The following is a 16,949-nucleotide window of genomic DNA, read 5'->3' on the forward strand; positions in this document are numbered from 1 at the left end:
AGAGGTTGCAGACATGCCCAGTGCACCACCACCGCCAGCAGGGCCAGAGCTGGATCAGAAGGCCGTACCCGGCTTAGAGCAAAGAAGAACCCCTGACGGGCAGAGCTGCCCCACAGTGGATGAGATGCCCAGCAAGTAGTGGCCCCTCACGACTGCAGGTGTGTAAGCATGCTCCTGTCAAGCCCAGTAAAGAGCAGGTTCCTGCCTCGTGTGGAGCGGATACCATTGCTCGAAGGGCCTTAGAGATGTGACACAGGGAGGGGGCCAATAAGCCAGGCCACACCATGTGGGGAGTTAGGATAGCTTGACGTCTGACCTCTCCTAGGTGATTGGGCCTTAAGGAAGGAAAGACGCTCCCATGGTGGATACTACAGCCCTCAGCCCTGCAGTGGGAGGGGGAGCCGGGGGCCCTTCCTGGGCTCCTCAGACTATGGCCCTGGGAGGAGGATGGAAGTAGTTCAGGAGTGGGGGCTGGGAGGCAGGTACCCTCCTGATTCTCGGAGTGACCCTGGAAGGGCCCTCCCCTCCCCCAGCTTCAGTGTCTCCGGGGCTCCACAGTGCAAGACCCTGGGGCTGCATCTTCTCCCCAGAGTACATCCAGAGCAGGCCGTGTGGCCAGGGCTCTTCTGTGTCCCCTGCGAGCCTCCTGGAGGCACCGTGGGGCTGAGGAGAACGACGGAGGGAGAGTCCGGAAACTTCTTGGGCACATCCCCTTCTTAAAGCAAAGCGTTCACTGAAAGGAGCCAGGCTGGCTGAGGAAATGGGTTTCTTTTGTGAGGGCCGACCTCAGGGCCCTGCCTGCAGAGCAGAGCCCAGGCTGCGGGCAGAGTGGTCTGTCCACACTGTGGCTGTCCAGACAGGCCCCTGGGCAGCCTGGTTTGCACTCTACCTCCTGCATGTGACGGCTCAGGCAGGCCTGTCCCCACTCCAGCCACCAGGATGGGCTCATTTGCACGCTGGCGGCCCAGGCAGGCCTGTCCACACGCTGGCGGCCCAGGCAGAGCTGTCTACACTTCAGCTACACGGACAAGGCTGTTGACATTCTAGCTTCCTGGACAGCCCTGTCTGTCCTCTGGCTGCCCAGACAGGCCAGTCTGCTCTTTGACTGCCTGTATTAACCCAATAAAGAAATGCTGGCCAGAGTATGGTCGCTAGGCCCACAAGGTTGAAAAAGAAAATACCTTTATTTAGTCATCACTGAATTTGCAAACACCGAAGGGAATAGAAAACCTAACTCCACTTCATCACACGGGCTTTGGGGGAGTGCTGACCCCAGGGCCACATGGGTAGCTTGACTAAAGCATCCCAGGTGAGTCTGCCTCCCCAGTCCCGGCCAGCCCACCTGTTCAGTGGGAGGCTAGCCCTGGTGTTTCTAAGGGCCCTGTGGCTCTGATGAAGACATCCTCGTCTCCACATTGGGTGAGCTTTGTGAGAGATGACTGGTAGGACAGGAGACAGGATGGGCCCCCATACACACAGGTCACGTGGCACACGGAAGGCAGCGGTCTTGGCCTTAGGCTGGGCCCATCCTTGGGGAGAGCAGTTTGTTTGAGACCACGTGTTACGGGGCAGGGTGGGGGCTGGCCTGGGCTGGGACACAGCTGGGGCAGAACCAGGACATTGCTATGTCTTCATAAATTGAAAGCAGTGGTGGCTTTGGGGCTCCTGGGAAGGGGTGGAGCCTCTCTCTTGGCATCTGGCCTTGCAGGCAACCCTATCCTCCGGGAGGGAGGGGCCGAGGCTTGAAAGCCTTGAACTAGAGTCCTGGCCCTGACATTATTTGCTCTGAGACCTGGGGCAACTGTTTTCAGCCCTCAGAGCCTCAACTCTGTGTTCCAGAAAGTGGGGACCGTACCCCTGCCTGCCGCCCTCACAGGCCAACACGATGGAAACGTTACAGGCGGGGCTTGGGCTGCGCCTGCCTGTAACTCTCCAGCCGGGGCTCCCACATGCAGTCTTTCCCCTTTCTGAAACTCCACTTTCCGTCCAGTGGATCTCATTCCGGACTCTCAAGGTGGGGGGAAGGTAGTGTGAGCCTGGTCCTGTGCTCAGGAAGGTCGTGAGTTGAGATTCTGCCCTTGGACCCTGATCACGGAGGCCTCCCCCAGCCCCTACAGCTCCGCAGGCTCAGACGTTGGTCTCAAGCTCACTGATCTCAATGGTGCAGTGGTCCAGGCTGGCGGCAGCCGGCTCCTCATCCTGCTCTACCTGGATGGGGACGTGGTGGGGACAGGTGGGGCCCAGGGTCAGCTCTGAGGCCTCAGCCACGCTCTTCACACAGCCGTTCTGCTGGGTCGCCACGATCTCCTGGAGGCTCACTGGGCTGGTCTCGCAGGGCGGCAGTTTCTGGTGAGGGGAAACAGGTCTTGGCAGCAGCAGGCAAGACTGGGGTTAGGCAGTAGGGAGGACTGAAGGAGCAAAGGGCTGGGAACAACCCGACTGGGTTTCCTACAGACGTGCTGGGGGATCTTGATAGGTCACAGGGACTCTCTGGGCTCCAGTTCCTGCCTTCTCCTGGGACTGTCTTAGTAGAGGAGGGCACCTGGCCCACGGGGTCCAGTGCGGGAATGGGCGGCTCCCCTGCCTGGCCTCAGCGTCCTCCCCATGGAGTGGGGCAGCCTGCTACACGTGGTTACTGAAGGAGCCCCAGCAGACGTGTGAACGCTGGCATTGCTGTGGGCACTGCCCCCTGAGGGCACTGACTGTGTTCACCACTGCTGCTCCTGTGTCTGGATCAGTGCTGGCCACAGTGGGTGCTCAGCAATTTGCTGTTAGAGGAATCTGTCACCCGGGTGCCCACGATGAGAACAAGGCATGGAGGAATCAGGTGAGGGCTGCCCAGCTGGGTGGCCGATGTGCTGCCTTGCCCACCCCACCTGGCTCCACCCCCGGTCTTTGGGCAGCCCGGCTGGGAGGGAGGCACCATTCTCACCTCAGTGCCCGTGTCCTGAGTGAAGTCCTTCCGGCAGACATGAGCCATGATCCCGGCGGCCAGTGCATCACCCAGCACGTTAATCATGGTGCGGAAACGGTCGCTGGCGGGCCAAGATGGGCGTGAGCGGCAGGCCCTCTGCTGTGAGGGGAGCTGGGGGAGGACAGTGCTCACCCCAGCAGCACCCACAGGATGGGCGCCTTCCTGGTCCTCCCAGCCCCCCCCGGTGATGCTGAAGTGGGTGATGCAGGGCCGGCTTTGTAGGCATGTGACTGTGCAGTGGCTCAGGGTCAGTGTGCAGAAGGGCCCGGACTCGGGCTAATGCTCTGCTCCCACCCTCTTGAAATTCTTTATAATTTTCGAACAAGGGATCCCACATTTTCATTTTTGAAAACTGGGCCCCGCAAATAATGCAGCTGGGCCGGTGTCAGCGAGTACCCACTGTGCCAAACCACGGCAGTTCCCCAGCCCACCCCGAGTGCCTACCACCCAAGGCATAGGGGTGGGTGGGGCGAACCCCACTCACAGAGCCCAGTCGACAGCGATGATGAGGGTGATGTCATCAGTGGGAAGTCCCACGGAGGTGAGCACGATGACCATGGTGACGAGCCCGGCCTGGGGGATGCCAGCTGCCCCGATGCTGGCTGCGGTGGCTGTGATGCTGCAGGAGGGGCAGGGAGCATTGCTGGGCCCTGGACCCAAGGAGGAGGCCAAAATCCCCGGGCCTCTGGGAACAGCACGTGGAGCAGGAATTGTTAGGAATGCCACATCAGGGAGTTCCCTGGGTGGGAGGCATGTCTCTGCTTAAGGTCCTGTGGTCCCAGAGGCCCCCATCCCTGGCCTCAGCAGAACCTCCTGAGAAGTTTGTGGAAAACCCTATGTCTGGAGCCACTGTCTCTGTAGGTTTCCAGCAAGCTGCCCACAGATTCTGATTGTCCACTGGCACAGCTCTGCCCAGCCTCCCTCTAGGACTGGGTCCCCAGGGTCAGACTTGTGCCCTCGGGGTGGCATGTGAGGCTTTCCCCTTGGCCTCTGCCCCTCACCCTAGCACCCTTCCCTCAGCTCTAGCCACACCAGCAACTCTTCCACCATCCCTCAATCCTGCCCCTGGCCTCTGCTTACCCTGTGCCTGCCTGCATCACCCTCCCCTGCTCTGCATGTCCAGACTGCAGGCCCTCCTCTGGCCCCAAGCTTCCTAGCCTGCTCAGAGCTCCCCTCTGCAGGGCAGCGCTGGGGAAGGAGCCTGGTGCCCCGAGTCACGAGGCCAGGTCACGTTTCAGCCCCAGCACTGGCTTGCTGTGTGGCCTGGAATAAGCCCCTTGCCCTCTCTGGGCCTCAGAGACTCCATGAGATCTGGGAGCTCAAGACTCCTGAAGGCTGTTCCAGAGTACCCCCCGCCCCAATCCACACTGGGTGCAGGGTGTCGGGGGTGCACCTGATGGTGATGATCTGGCCGAAGTCCAGATCATAGTTGTTGACCTGGGCAATGAAGATGGCGGCCACAGCCTCGTAGAGTGCGGTGCCGTCCATGTTTATGGTGGCACCCACAGGCAGCACGAAACGGGCAATGCGCCGGTCGATGTGGTTGTTCTCCAGCAGGCACTTGAAGGTGATTGGCAGTGTGGCTGAGCTGTGGGCAGAGGGGCCAGCGTCTGCTCATCACTCTCCTCCAGGATGGGCAGGGCCCCCAGGTTGTCCGCTGACAAGTGACAGAAGCTCTCCCTGCCCCCCCTCCCCCACCAGGCAGTTGGCCCATCTGGGGTAGGTGGAGAACAGGCTGAAGGGGCTTTGAAAATGGTCACATGGCCAGACTTGCCCAGGCCCAGGGCCTCAGAGACCCCCATACACACGGGTCAGGAAGGGAGTTACCACCAGCCGAGCTCCTACTATGCGCCGGGCACTGTGCTTTATACATCCTCATGGCTTCCTGGGAGGGAGGGGTTTTAAGTCCCTTTTACAGGTGAAAAAACTGAAGCCCAGAGGGGAGGAGGGGCTGACCCTGTGTCGCACGACTGTGCCAAGTGCGGATGAAGAGGTCAGTCAAAAGCAGGGCTCTGGCGGGACCGCTGGCTTCAGATTCCGGCCTCCCACTAGCCCAGTGGCCCGGGCACCTCCTTAACCTGCGTGTGCCGTAGTTTCCTTGTCCCAAGCAGTCCATACATTACGGAGCTATTAGGATTAACGAGTGGGCCCTCAGGACAGCGTCTGCATACTGTAGGCGCTCAACCAGTGGTAGCCACTGCTCACGTTGCAGCTGTGTTGTTACTGAGCTCCCAGTGGCGGTGTTGGGACTGAAACTCGGGTTAGCGTGGCCCCAGAGCCCTTCCTCTACCACAGGCCATTGCCTGGGAAGCCCACTGGCACCTGCCAGAGCCCCTCATGGGCCCCAGGCATGCTGGGCCCGAGGCCGTTGTTCCTGCCAACAGGAAATGGCAAGGGCTGCCGGCTCTGTCACGGGGGCCAGCAGCTGCTTGGGGCTTCGTCTTTCCCTCTCACCTCCTCCCTCGGCCCTGGGTGAGGGTTCCTGGACAAGGCTTCTAGGGCTTCTCCTCACTGGGCTTCTGCTCCTCCTGAGTCCTGTATGAGGTGCTTCTGCTGCCAAGGGCGGGCCATGTGGCTGCCAGGGAAGGAGGTCTGTGGTGGCCCTCATTCCCATTTTACAGATTGGGAAGCTGAGGCCCAGGGAAGAGAAGGCAGTAAGGGATGCAGGGAAGAGCCAGGCCTTTGGTGCCAGAGACATGGGCTCAAGTTCGGGTGACTTCTTCCATGCGGAGCTTGGACATTTGCTGTGGGGAGAACCACCCTTTCTTCACAGGGTTAGATGCCCAGTATGTGACCACCTCCTTTCCCCTACCCCACCCCTTGCTCAATAGCCAAGTTTGCATGACACTACCTCCCTGGGTCTCCTGCACTCGCTTTGGTCTGGGATCTTTGAGGGCAGGTGCTGCTTCATGAAGCCCAGGCCGGCCTTAGTGGGTTATCTCCATTAATCCCCCAGTAACCCTATGTGGCAGAGGCTACAATGATTCTCAGTCTGTATCCGAGGAAACTGACGGGGAGGTCACCAGGGAGGTCAGGTGACTGGCCCACAGCCACACAGCTAGTGGGTGATGGAACCACGAGGCAAGTTCCCACTGTCTGGAGACACCGCCAAGGTTGTGACGGGGCAACTTGCCAGGCTGTCCCAGTGACGGTAGACAGGCAAGGTCCCTAAACAGCACAGGGCCTGACTTCCACAGAAGCACCACGTGGCAGCGCAAGGCAAGAGCGATAGCGACTGCAGACTCAGCACTCTCCAGCTCCCCCTGCCGCCGTTGCGTGGAAGCCGAGCCCCGTGTGGACTGAGTGAACCCGGGGTATGTGGGCAGGTGGGGGAGGGTTTTCTGCCGTTTGGGCAGGTAGTGCCTCAAGCGTTACATTTTAAGAATACGTCTTGTTACCGGAGCGTCTCCCAAGTTTGTGAAGCAGGTCATGCTGACACTTTCCGTGGTTCTATGGCTATGGACAAATGATGGCTGGACAGAAGGACAGCATTCAGCCATGGTCTCCTCCCCCATCCTGCCCGCTGCCCAGGGCTACCTGGAGGAGGTGGCCAGCGCGATGAGCAGGGCCTGGAGAATGCCGCGGATGAAGACGATGGGGTTCTTTTTGGTGATGAAGAAGTAAAGCAGGGGCAGGATGAAGAGGCCGTGCACCACCAGCCCGCACACCACGGTGACAGCGTAGAAGCCCAGCTTCTTTCCCACGGTCGTGGGGTTGTCCATCTCCAGGATCTTGCCAGCGATGAGGAACACGATGCCAAAGGGGAAGTACCTGGGGTGGGCGGGGCAGCCGGCTCAGTGCCGGGCACACAAAGGTCCTGGGAGGCCCTGGCACTGCATCACTGCCTAGCCTCACCCTTCTAAGCCTCCCGGGGCCCCTGTGAGGACAGAATGAGACTGTGTGCCCAGGTGCCTGGCACGTGGTGAAACGAATGCCACCTCAACCAGCCCAGCGATGCACAGCCTCCTGCCGCTCTGCCTTCCTCCGTCCAGGCCTTTGAGGAGCTCCCCTGCCCTCTGCAAGCCCACGTTTCAGCCCAGCAATGCCACAGCCTCTGGGGGTGACCTTGGCAGGCCTCTGCCTTTCCCCATCTGACTGTGCAAGGTTAAATTAGAAGATTCCCAAGGTCTGAACTCTGAACCAAGAAGGGGCAGCTGGTTGTCACTTCCAGTGTTTCCTTTCTCCAAAGACTGAGCTGATGAGTCCCCAGGTGATGGGGAAACTGAGGCCAAGAGCACAGGGCCAGGTTTATTAGCTCTTAGCTTGCCGCCAGTGGGCCTGATGGAGCCAGAAGCGGCAGGCCCAGGGCTGGAACCCGGCCTAGTCAGGGCTGGGGGGATCCAGGGGAACGCAGCCTCCCGGGCAGCCTTCTGCTCCCTCCTACGGGACCACAGTGTCCCTCCAGCTGCCCAGGGCAGAGCTGGAAGGGGGTGGAGTGGGTAGAAGAGAAGCCCCCCGCACCCCTACGACGAGGCTTACCACACAGCCACTGCCACGATCTTCATGACGGACTCATTGAGGCACTGGCAGAAGCTGACCAGGGGGGCCCCGCTGTCACCCATACGGCCCAGCATGATGCCTGCGGGGGGCAGGGACACAGCATATCACAGACGCCGCAGACGGCGGCAGATGTGCATGATGCCTACGTGTGCCAACACGGGCTGGTGGCCAGGCAGGGACAGACCACAGGCACGCGCAGATCTCGGCGCTTAGCCGACTGCCCAGCTGCCTCTGACGCCCCAGCGCTTCCCTCGCACCGCCCCTCTCCTCCCCGCTGGAGCAGGCTGTGGCCTCCCCACAGGGCTCTCATCTCTTCCTCCTCCGTCACCCCGCTCTACTCAGCAGCAAGTACCATGTTCTAAAGACAGAAATGCTCCCTGCCAGCACCCCCGACCGGCTTCCCTGCACACACGGCACAACCAGCACTCCCACACCCCCCGCTTCAGGCCCCACTTGATCCGACCCCGTTCACAACTCCCGCCTCCGTCAGGCCCTGCTTTCCCTTCCTCGCTGTGCTCCTGCGTCGCGGCCTTCTTCACGTTTCTAGACTACATCAAGCTCTTGACTGTGGTGGGGCCTTTGCCTGCATGGTACCCGATGCCTGAAGCTCTGGCCTGGCTGGAGACCCGCTCCCACTGCCCTGGCAGACTCCCCACCTACTCCCCTCTATTTCACTTCTTTCTGATCCCTTCATATCACTTATTACAACAGTCGTCTGGTGTTTTTTTCTGTCTTCTCCAGTAGAAGGTGAACCCTATGAAGGCAACTCATCATTGGATGGATGAATGAACGTATGAATGAACAAATGAATGAATGATAAAGCCTTTTCCGGAGCCCCTGTTCCCCTCCCCTTGGGGTTCTGGGCTCTCCTTCACTCAGGAAGCTTTCACAAGTGTGCTATTCTGTGGGGTGAGCTCGTGCAGGTGAGCACGGTGAGGCCACTCCTGGAACAGTGACAAGTGACTGCTCTCCCTCTGGGGACACAAAACTGGAGAGCAAATCACACCCTGTGACTGCCCTCATGGAGCTTACCGTCACTGTGTCCGAGAGGCACATCCACTGACTCAGCTGGGGAGGGGCAGGATTTGAACCCTGGTCTGTGGGACTCCAGAGAAGAGCTCTTTCCCTGCCCATGAAGCCGAACCCACGCTGTCTGGGGAGCAGCTACCACGGGTTATGCGGAGCGGTGGCGCCCTGCCGGGGTGGGTAGGAGAGGCCAGACATGCGGATGACACTGGGCCCAGCCCTGGGCATCTGGCCCACGGAAGCCTGACTGAGCTCAGAGCCAGGTTTTCTGCTGGCTCTGTCCCTTCTCGGCTCTTCCTGTTCCTCATCAGGCTCTCTGGGGCATCCATGGGCTCCGGCTGGCTAGGTGCTAGTGTGCATGGGACGCAGGGGGTGGCAGTGGGCTTCCTCCGACAGGCAGGGCCAATGACACCTTAGCAGCAGCCACATCCCAGCACCAGGGAGGAAATGGGGAAGGGGGTTGCGGTGAGGGGAGCAGCCGTGCAAATGTGCTCGCTCACGCTCAGATGTGGGCACACAGATGTGGGTGCAGCTATAGCTGGGCACACACAACAAATACACACTGACACGTGGACAGTTGCATGTGCTCAGCAAACGGTGAGTTGAAGGGTCTCAAAGGTTTCTTTAGCTCTGCCAATAGATGTCCTTTTAGTGTGTTCCCACCCCTAAGAGAGAGGCGATGGCTGGGAGGAGGAGGAAAGTCCAGGATTGGGGACAGATTATCAGATGGACTGAGGATGCTTCCAAACACTGTCTCCTCACACACTTGGGTCTCTGAGGTCCTGGCTCCTCTGTGTGCCCGCCTGGCCTTTTGACCACGACGATAAGTGCTCCATTACCCCTTATCATTCATCCATCCATCCATCCATCTACCCGTCTCTCTGGAAGATTTTTTTTTTTTTTTTTGCGGTATGCGGGCCTCTCACTGTTGTGGCCTCTTCCGTTGCGGAGCAACAGGCTCCGGACGCGCAGGTTCAGCGGCCATGGCTCACGGGCCCAGCCGCTCCGCGGCATGTGGGATCTTCCCAGACTGCGGCACGAACCCGTGTCCGCTGCATCGGCAGGCGGACTCTCAACCACTGCGCCACCGGGGAAGCCCTCTCTGGAAGATTTTACTGAGCACCTGTTCCAGCCAGTCCCGTGGAGGCTATGGGGCTAAATGGAGAACAAGCCCTGTCTCCGCATACATGGAGCGTACACAGCTGCCGTGCAGCCGTGAAACAGTCACACAATTACATAACTGCACTGGGTCAAACATGTGAGTAACACAGCGCACCTGACTGGGGGGCCAGGTAGACTTTCCCCAGGACGGGATGCTTATGCAGAGGCCCCTCAAGGATGAGAAAGGTGCAGGGGAGAGGGAGGGGCAGGAACGGCCAGGCTGAGGGAGGTGGGAAGGGCCCGGGAGGCGCCTTCCAGGAACTGGCAGGCAGCGCGGCGGGGGGAAGTGAGCAGGACGAGAGGGGGCAGCCTGGCCGGAGCTTGCAGGCTGTGCGGGCCGCGCGCGGTGTTTGGACCCCTCTTGGAGTACAGTGGAGCCTGTGGAGGCTTCACGTGGAGACTCAGTGACCCCGTGAGGAGGACACACCGGGATACGGAATTCTTGAGGCGGCATTTGCAGAAACCAGGTAAGAGATGACGACGGCCTTGGCTGGGGCAGTGCGCCGAAGGTAAGTGCACAGACTGCAGAGAGATTTCAGGGGCAGGCCTGACTGGATGTGGGTGTGGGCTGAGGCAGAAGGCGGGCTAGCAAGTGACCCCCAGTTTCCTTGGCTGAGAATCCAGGAGGATGGGGAGGCCTTCCACTGAGAAGAAAGCCCTGCAGAGGAGTCGGAAGCCAGAGAGGCCCTCCCAGGTCTGGGGCTGGGGCGACGGGGGGCTGATGTGATTTTATAGTGAGACTCGTGATGACCCCTGGGCTGGCCTAAAAGGACGAGGACAAGCTAGATTGCTGTGGAGGGGTTAGGACTTCCTAGGCTCCAAAGGAGGGAGAAGGTTGTATGCGTACGTTGGTGGGGGTGGCCATGGGTGCACAGGCAGGGGCGTAGCCAGAGGTTTTGTGGGATCTGAAGCTTACACAGTTTGTGGACCTCTTCAAGAAAAAGAATACAAAATTAAAAAAAGGAAAAAAGGTACAGGCCCCAAAAGGGGCCTGTGCAAGTTAAGCATTACCAGCTTTCTGGTAAGTAGCCTGTGGTGGGCCTTGGGGACCCAGAGAAGAGTAACAAAGGGAAGGGTGTGGTCAGGCGGCCCCAAGAAATGGCACAGACAGGTCTGCAGAGAGAAGGCCCCGTGGTTGAGGGCGGAGGGGAGGAATGAGGGCTTTAAATAAACAGCCGCTGGGACGGGGCTAGAGGCATGCTCTTCTCATAGGGAGGGCCGACACCCCTGGAGGTAAACAGCACCCAGGGATGGGGAATTCCGAGTGAGGAACACCAGCTCCGGCTGGGGATACCTCCTGCCCCCCCCCCCAATGGAATGGGGACATGAGCCACTCCCTTGGAAAGGAAAGGAAGGAACCACCTGGAAGATGGGGAGACTCCAGGCTATTCAGGTTACTGGCCGCAGGGATGCAGGGAGGGGTAAATGCAAGGAGAGCAGGCTCCACGGCACGCTGGGGCGGGTGGGCAGCACATACCCATGGTGGCAGAGAAGATGACGATGCCCAGCACGTTCATGCCGTCGCTGGTGCCAGGCTCCGACTTGTAAATGACCTCGGGCGGTGGGGTCAGGTCCAGGGCGAAGTTCTGCACACGAGAGCCATTCTCCTCCTGGACCCCATAGATGAGGATCCGCCGAGGAGGGGCCTCCTCCGGTGCCACCTTGGGGGACTTCACAACGGGGGTGGTCTTGGTGCGGTACTGTTGGGCGACATCCCAACCCGGAATGAGTCCAAGTGTTGTTATTAATATCAACAACAGCAATGATAATAACATCTTGGAAGCACATTTGTATCCACTCATGAACTATTTATTGACAATAACCCTGTGACACAGGCAGGACAGGGATTATTCTCAATTATTATCAATATTTTACCAAAAATAAAACTGAGGTTCCTTTATCCATCCATACACTACCCAGCCACACCTCCCTCCATCCCGCCTTCTCTCTTCTTTCTATGCCTCATTACACCCACCTGGGACCCTCTCTAATCATCCATCCATCTCCTACCTGGATAATCTACTTGGATAGTCCTCCTTTCACCTGTTTATCCCCTTTCAGCTATCCATTATCCATCCATAACAGCCAGCCAGCCCTGCCTTCCACTGATGGAAACTTGGATTTTCTATTTGAAAAGCTCAGCTTGTCCCGAGCTTTCTTGATGAGATGAGGCCCCAGCTGGGAAGAGTTGAGTGGCTGAGTCACCTACCTTTCCTCCTCAGCCCTCAGGACATTCCTGAGTCTTTTCCTGTCATTCCTCAGGTACTAGGAGTCCACATAAGGGCTCCTATCCTCCCAACACCACAGTATCAATAAAGCAAGTCTTCTAGTGGGGGAAAAAGGGAACCACTCAGGATCTGTGCTTCCGTTCCCTCATCTGTAAAATGGGGTCTTAATAGTTAATCTACCTCGTTAGGTTAAATGAGACAATATATGTGAAGTGTTGACAGCAGGGCGTGGCACATGGTAAGCCTTCTGTAACTATTACTGCTATTATCACCACCACCACCATCACCATCGTAATCAACATCCCAACGTTGAACACTCTGTGCTGGGTGCTGGGCCTTGAAGGATGGGTAGGAGTTTGCCAAAAGATAAAGGGCATTCCAGGCAGGGAAGTGAAGTAGAGCAATATTCTCTCTTTCTGTCTCACATCTTCAATAATTCCCCGTCACTGCTGGAATAATATCTAAACTCCCTAGCCTAGCATTCAGGGACCTTCACTACCTGGCTCATCTCACAGATAAAGACCCAGGAGGTTAGGAAAGATACAGTGATTAGCTCAGGCTTTCACAGCTCCTTATTTCGGAGCCTCTTCCACAACCCTCAGCCACCTCCTCTGTGTCTCCAGGCCCAATACAGGGCCCCAGCACAGGGAAGAAGATAGGAAATGCTTGTTGGACTGAGTCAACCGACCGGCTGACATTTTAGAAGAGGAAAAGAATGGGAAATTATTAGAAGTGCAGACAAAGATTGGTGTACAAGGTTGTTGACCATAATTTCTTGTTTTGGAAAACAACTGAAAGGGGAAATGGGCAAATAAATTATAGCCAGCCTTATAAGAGCCAAACAGTTGCATCATCACTAAATATTGTATTTTTAAGAAACATTTAATAACCATGGAAAGTACCCATGATATAACGGGAGTGGGGAAGAAAAAGCAAGATGCACACCATATATGTCCTATGATCCTAATTTTATTTTTAAAAACATTTCTGCAGAGAAAAACAGACTAGAAACATACCTTCTACTATCGCTATTGCTGGGTGCTGGAACTACAGGTGGCTTTTATCCTCTGCTTTGTATTTTTTAGTATTTTCCTAATATTTTACAGTGAATGTTATTACTGTTTTTATTAGGGGGAAAGGATTATTCTAAAAAGAAAGGGGAAACAGGCTTAGATGCAGACAGGTCTGGGTTCACCTACTAGCTCTGCCATTTACTAGTGATATAACCTTGGGCAAATCCTTTAACCCTCCTGAGCCTCAGATTCCTCGTCCAGGAGAGGGGCTGGCCCTACCCCAGGGCAGGGTTGTTTTGAGGACTGAAGGGGATGGTGTGTGCGCGCATGGGTGTAAACGAGGGCAGAGCAGGCATTCAGCAGGGGCTTCCCTCCACCCTCATAATTCTTCTTCGTGAAAAGTTGGAACCCAGGGCAGGAGTGTGGCCCCAGGAGGCTCTAAGGATCCAGGTCCTCCCACCACCTCTCCCTAGCGACCCAACCCCAGAGACAGGGAGACTGGCTGGGCAAGCCTGTCATTCCTTAGCCGGGCCCAGGCTGGCCCTGCCTGCCCACCTCTCCATCGTCCGGGGACCCACTCACCTGTTTGAATGTGGCTTCCACCAGGTTGGCTGGGAACATGTTCCTGGGAAGAGAGTCAGTAATTGAAGAATTCCAGGATAGGAGGGCCCTTGGGGTCATCTGAACACTTCCCTTGGCAGTGAAGGACTTCTATGATCCTGCCCCACCTCCCTATGCAGTCTTACTTCTTCCCACCACCCCCATCCCAGGACTTAAAGCTCCAACACCATCTGCATAAGGTTCCCAAAACACGCTGCATACTTCTCCAGCTCCAGGCCTTTGACCACTGTTCCTTCTGCCCGAAAAGCACTGCCTACTTCTCTGGCTGATTCCTACTCCAATCAAGCAGAGGCCAAGCCTTCTATGACTGCTCCAGGTGGACTCCATAGCCCTTGCCCTGTGGGTCAACTATGCTCCAGCACGCTGCTGGATGGCACTAGTCACGTGATTGCTTCCCCCACAGACTGGCTCCCTTGAAGGTGGGACTTGGTCATTCATATCTTATCTGTGGCTCCCAACACAGGACCTGGCACATAAACGGGATCATTGTTCTTGTTAGTATAATTTTCGTAAAGCTAAAGGAGGAGGAAGTCTTGTCCTACCAGATATGAAAGCATACTATAAAGATGTAACTGTCAAAACGGTGAGATACTGACACAGCCGTCAATCGAAAAATCAATGTAATGGAACCTGTAGCCTAGAGACAGAACCTGGGACATTTAAGTATTTCATATTTGATAGAAGTTGCTTCACAAATCACTGAAGAAAGGAAGGACTCATTCTAGAGAACTGCATAACCAACTATTCAGAAAAATAAAAACTAGATCTTTATGTACACTGCACCAAAATAAATCCCAGATGGCTTAAAGAAATAAATAATTTAAAAAATGAAACCATAAAAATCTAGAAGAAACACAGGTTAATGTTTTATCAGATCTCAGGATATGGAAGGACACTCTAAGAACAAAATCAATAGATTTTACTTCATTAAAATTAAGAATTTCCTAAGTGCAACTTAGTATCCTGCATTGGATTCTGGAATAGAAAAAAAGAACACTAGTGGAAAAACTGGTGAAATCCAATGAAGCAATTTAGTTAACAGTGTGTACTAATTTCATGTCTTACTTTTGACAAATGTGCTAGATGTAAGTCACTAACATCAGGGGAAGACGGGCACAGCTGGGAAGTCTCTTTACCATCTGTGCAACTTTTCTATAAATCTAAAATTATGCTAAAATCAAAAGCTAAAACAATTGAGAAGCTCTCTAAGACAGATTACAATACAAATAAAATAATAAAGCAAATGACAAACTGGGAAAACTATACAACAAAGTGTTATCATCCTAAATCTTTAAAGAGTTTTTACAAATCTTGATCTTGTTTCCATGTTCACTGTCTGTCTTTTCTCGCCAGAACATCAGCTCCCTGGAGGGCAGGGATCTCTGTTTTGTTTTCCGCCGTGTCCCCAGCACCTGGAAGAGTGCCCGGCACGTAACAGGCACTCAGTAAATATTTGCTGCATACATAAATGGACCACAGAAACATTAATACCTCAATAGAAAAGTGATGGAACGTCCTGACCAGGTTATTCACTTTGCAGAAAAAAAAAAAAACATAAGTAGCCAAAAAACCTTTTAAAAAATGTTCAGGGTGGTGCAGTGGTTAAGAATCCGCCTGCCGATTCAGGGGACACGGGTTTGAGCCCTGGGCCGGGAAGATCCCACATGCTGCGGAGCAACTAAGCCCGTGCGCCACAGCTACTGAGACTGCCTAGAGCCCGTGCTCCGCTACAAGAGAAGCCACCGCAATGAGAAGCCCGCGCACCGCAACAAAGAGTAGCCCCCGCTCGCCGCAACCAAAGAAAGCCCGCGCGCAGCAATGAAGACCCAACGCAGCCAAAAAAAACCCTCATTAAAAAAAAAATGTTCGGCTTCACTGAAAAAGACATTTTCACCTATCAAACTATTAAAGAAATTTTCAAATGACAGTACCCACTGCTGAGGATGTTTGGTGACTCCCTCACGTGGTTCTGGCAGCAAACTTTGTGTAAAGCAATTTGCAGTTCACAGCGAGGGTCTTTGCCTTTATAATCTGCTTTAGGAACCTAACCTAAATCAGAGATGCTAACAAGGAGTTTTGCTCCTGTGCTGGCACTTCCTTGAACAGGCCGTGCGCCTCGTGTGCACGTTCCTCCTCTACCTGGACCCTCCGTCCCGCTCACTCTTGCTCTCGGCAAGTCTCTCCTTTTGCGAGACTCAGCTCACACATGCATGGAGTTATACACATGAGTATGAGTGTGCGTTCTTTCTTAACTTTACACCCTGGCAGCCACTGTTGGGAAGCAGAGACTACAATTTTTTTCACTGTTGCTAAAATACAGGTTCAGGGTTAGCATATGGCAGGAGAAAGAGGGCTTGGAATGAGCTACCATGGCAGAAAACTGGTAGAGAATGGTCTTGGCTTTCCCCACTGATTTCAGCTTTGTCACAAGGGAGAGAAGAAGCAGGGTCAGGAGCTGAGATCACAGAAGCTCACATGAGGCTGTATTTTGATGAGTGGTAAGCAGATTTCTGCCACCAGAATAACAGCTGCCTGCAAGGGCTCTGGACAGCAAACAGAGCCAAAGTCACGCCAGGCACACAGCCTGCCGGAGCGCATGACCTACCGGCCCTGGGCGCTCCTGACCAGAATGGAGGAGGCCCACACTGCATCACGTGGTAACAGCTTGAAAATGTCCCTGGGTACACTTCCAGTAGGTTCGAGTGACAAAGTGGTTAGAGGGAAGGCTGCTTTAGCATGAGCAGAAACCAAGGGCGTTCAGAAGGCCGTATGTAAGAAACGGAATGGAACTTATACCTCATACATACATCTCTCTACAACTTCCTTTAAAATGACAATAATTTAAATTATGTGCTGCAGCACGGATGACTAGTTGTCTGCCCAGTCTCCATGCTGTCTCCTTACTCACTAACAGAAACCCAGGCATGTTACAGGGACCAAGAAGGCCCTGACATCAAGCCCTGTTTCCCAGCCTCTCTTGCCAAAGGGGTGGCCAATGCGATGTAAGTGGGAGTCATTGGGTGGCATTTCCTGGAAAAAGCTTTAAAAGATGCCCATGCAGCCAGGACCCTTTGGTCCTTTCCTCCAGCTCTTTTCTTTCTGCCCGGAACATGGACATAATAGCTGGAGGTTCAGCAACCTTACTGAACCATGAGACACACTGATGATAAAAGCCAAGCGCTTAATAAGTCCAGCAAAGCACCAAGGTGGAGGGAGCACGGACTCCTGTTGACCACGAGCTGCCACCTCTGGTCTGCTTATTTTTGGGAGAAAGTGCAGGCCTTTACCTTACTTAAGCCTCTGCTGCTTCAGGTTTCTGTTAAGTAGCAGCCCAAAGCATTTCCTAATACATGTGGTCATACTAATTCTCAATGAACTTACCCTCAGATTTTAATAAAGAAGTATACCTCTGATTATTAAATGAAA

At 55.2% G+C, this 16,949-nt stretch overlaps 1 protein-coding gene across 5 annotated transcripts in view; it reads right to left on the reverse strand.

Moving 5' to 3' along the window:
• Positions 1-1,165: 1,165 nt before the first annotated feature.
• Positions 1,166-16,949, reverse strand: part of SLC1A7 (solute carrier family 1 member 7) — a 47,154-nt gene continuing 31,370 nt past the window's right edge. For 3 of the 5 annotated variants that reach the window (XM_067726174.1, XM_067726173.1, XM_067726175.1), the window contains exons 2-9: positions 13,485-13,527; positions 11,139-11,361; positions 7,454-7,553; positions 6,512-6,745; positions 4,368-4,562; positions 3,459-3,713; positions 2,933-3,035; positions 1,166-2,346 (exon numbers count right to left, since the gene is read on the reverse strand). In XM_067726174.1, coding sequence (XP_067582275.1) covers positions 2,128-2,346; positions 2,933-3,035; positions 3,459-3,713; positions 4,368-4,562; positions 6,512-6,745; positions 7,454-7,553; positions 11,139-11,361; positions 13,485-13,523 — 1,368 coding nt within the window. In that variant the 5' untranslated portion in view covers positions 13,524-13,527 and the 3' untranslated portion in view covers positions 1,166-2,127. Of the gene's footprint in view, positions 2,347-2,932; positions 3,036-3,458; positions 3,714-4,367; positions 4,563-6,511; positions 6,746-7,453; positions 7,554-11,138; positions 11,362-13,484; positions 13,528-13,579; positions 16,623-16,949 lie in introns of those variants that run through there. The other 2 variants (XM_067726172.1, XM_067726176.1) reach the window with 2 other exon arrangements.

Source organism: Pseudorca crassidens, chromosome 2 (genome assembly GCF_039906515.1).
Source record: "Pseudorca crassidens isolate mPseCra1 chromosome 2, mPseCra1.hap1, whole genome shotgun sequence".
NCBI lineage: Eukaryota > Metazoa > Chordata > Mammalia > Artiodactyla > Delphinidae > Pseudorca > Pseudorca crassidens.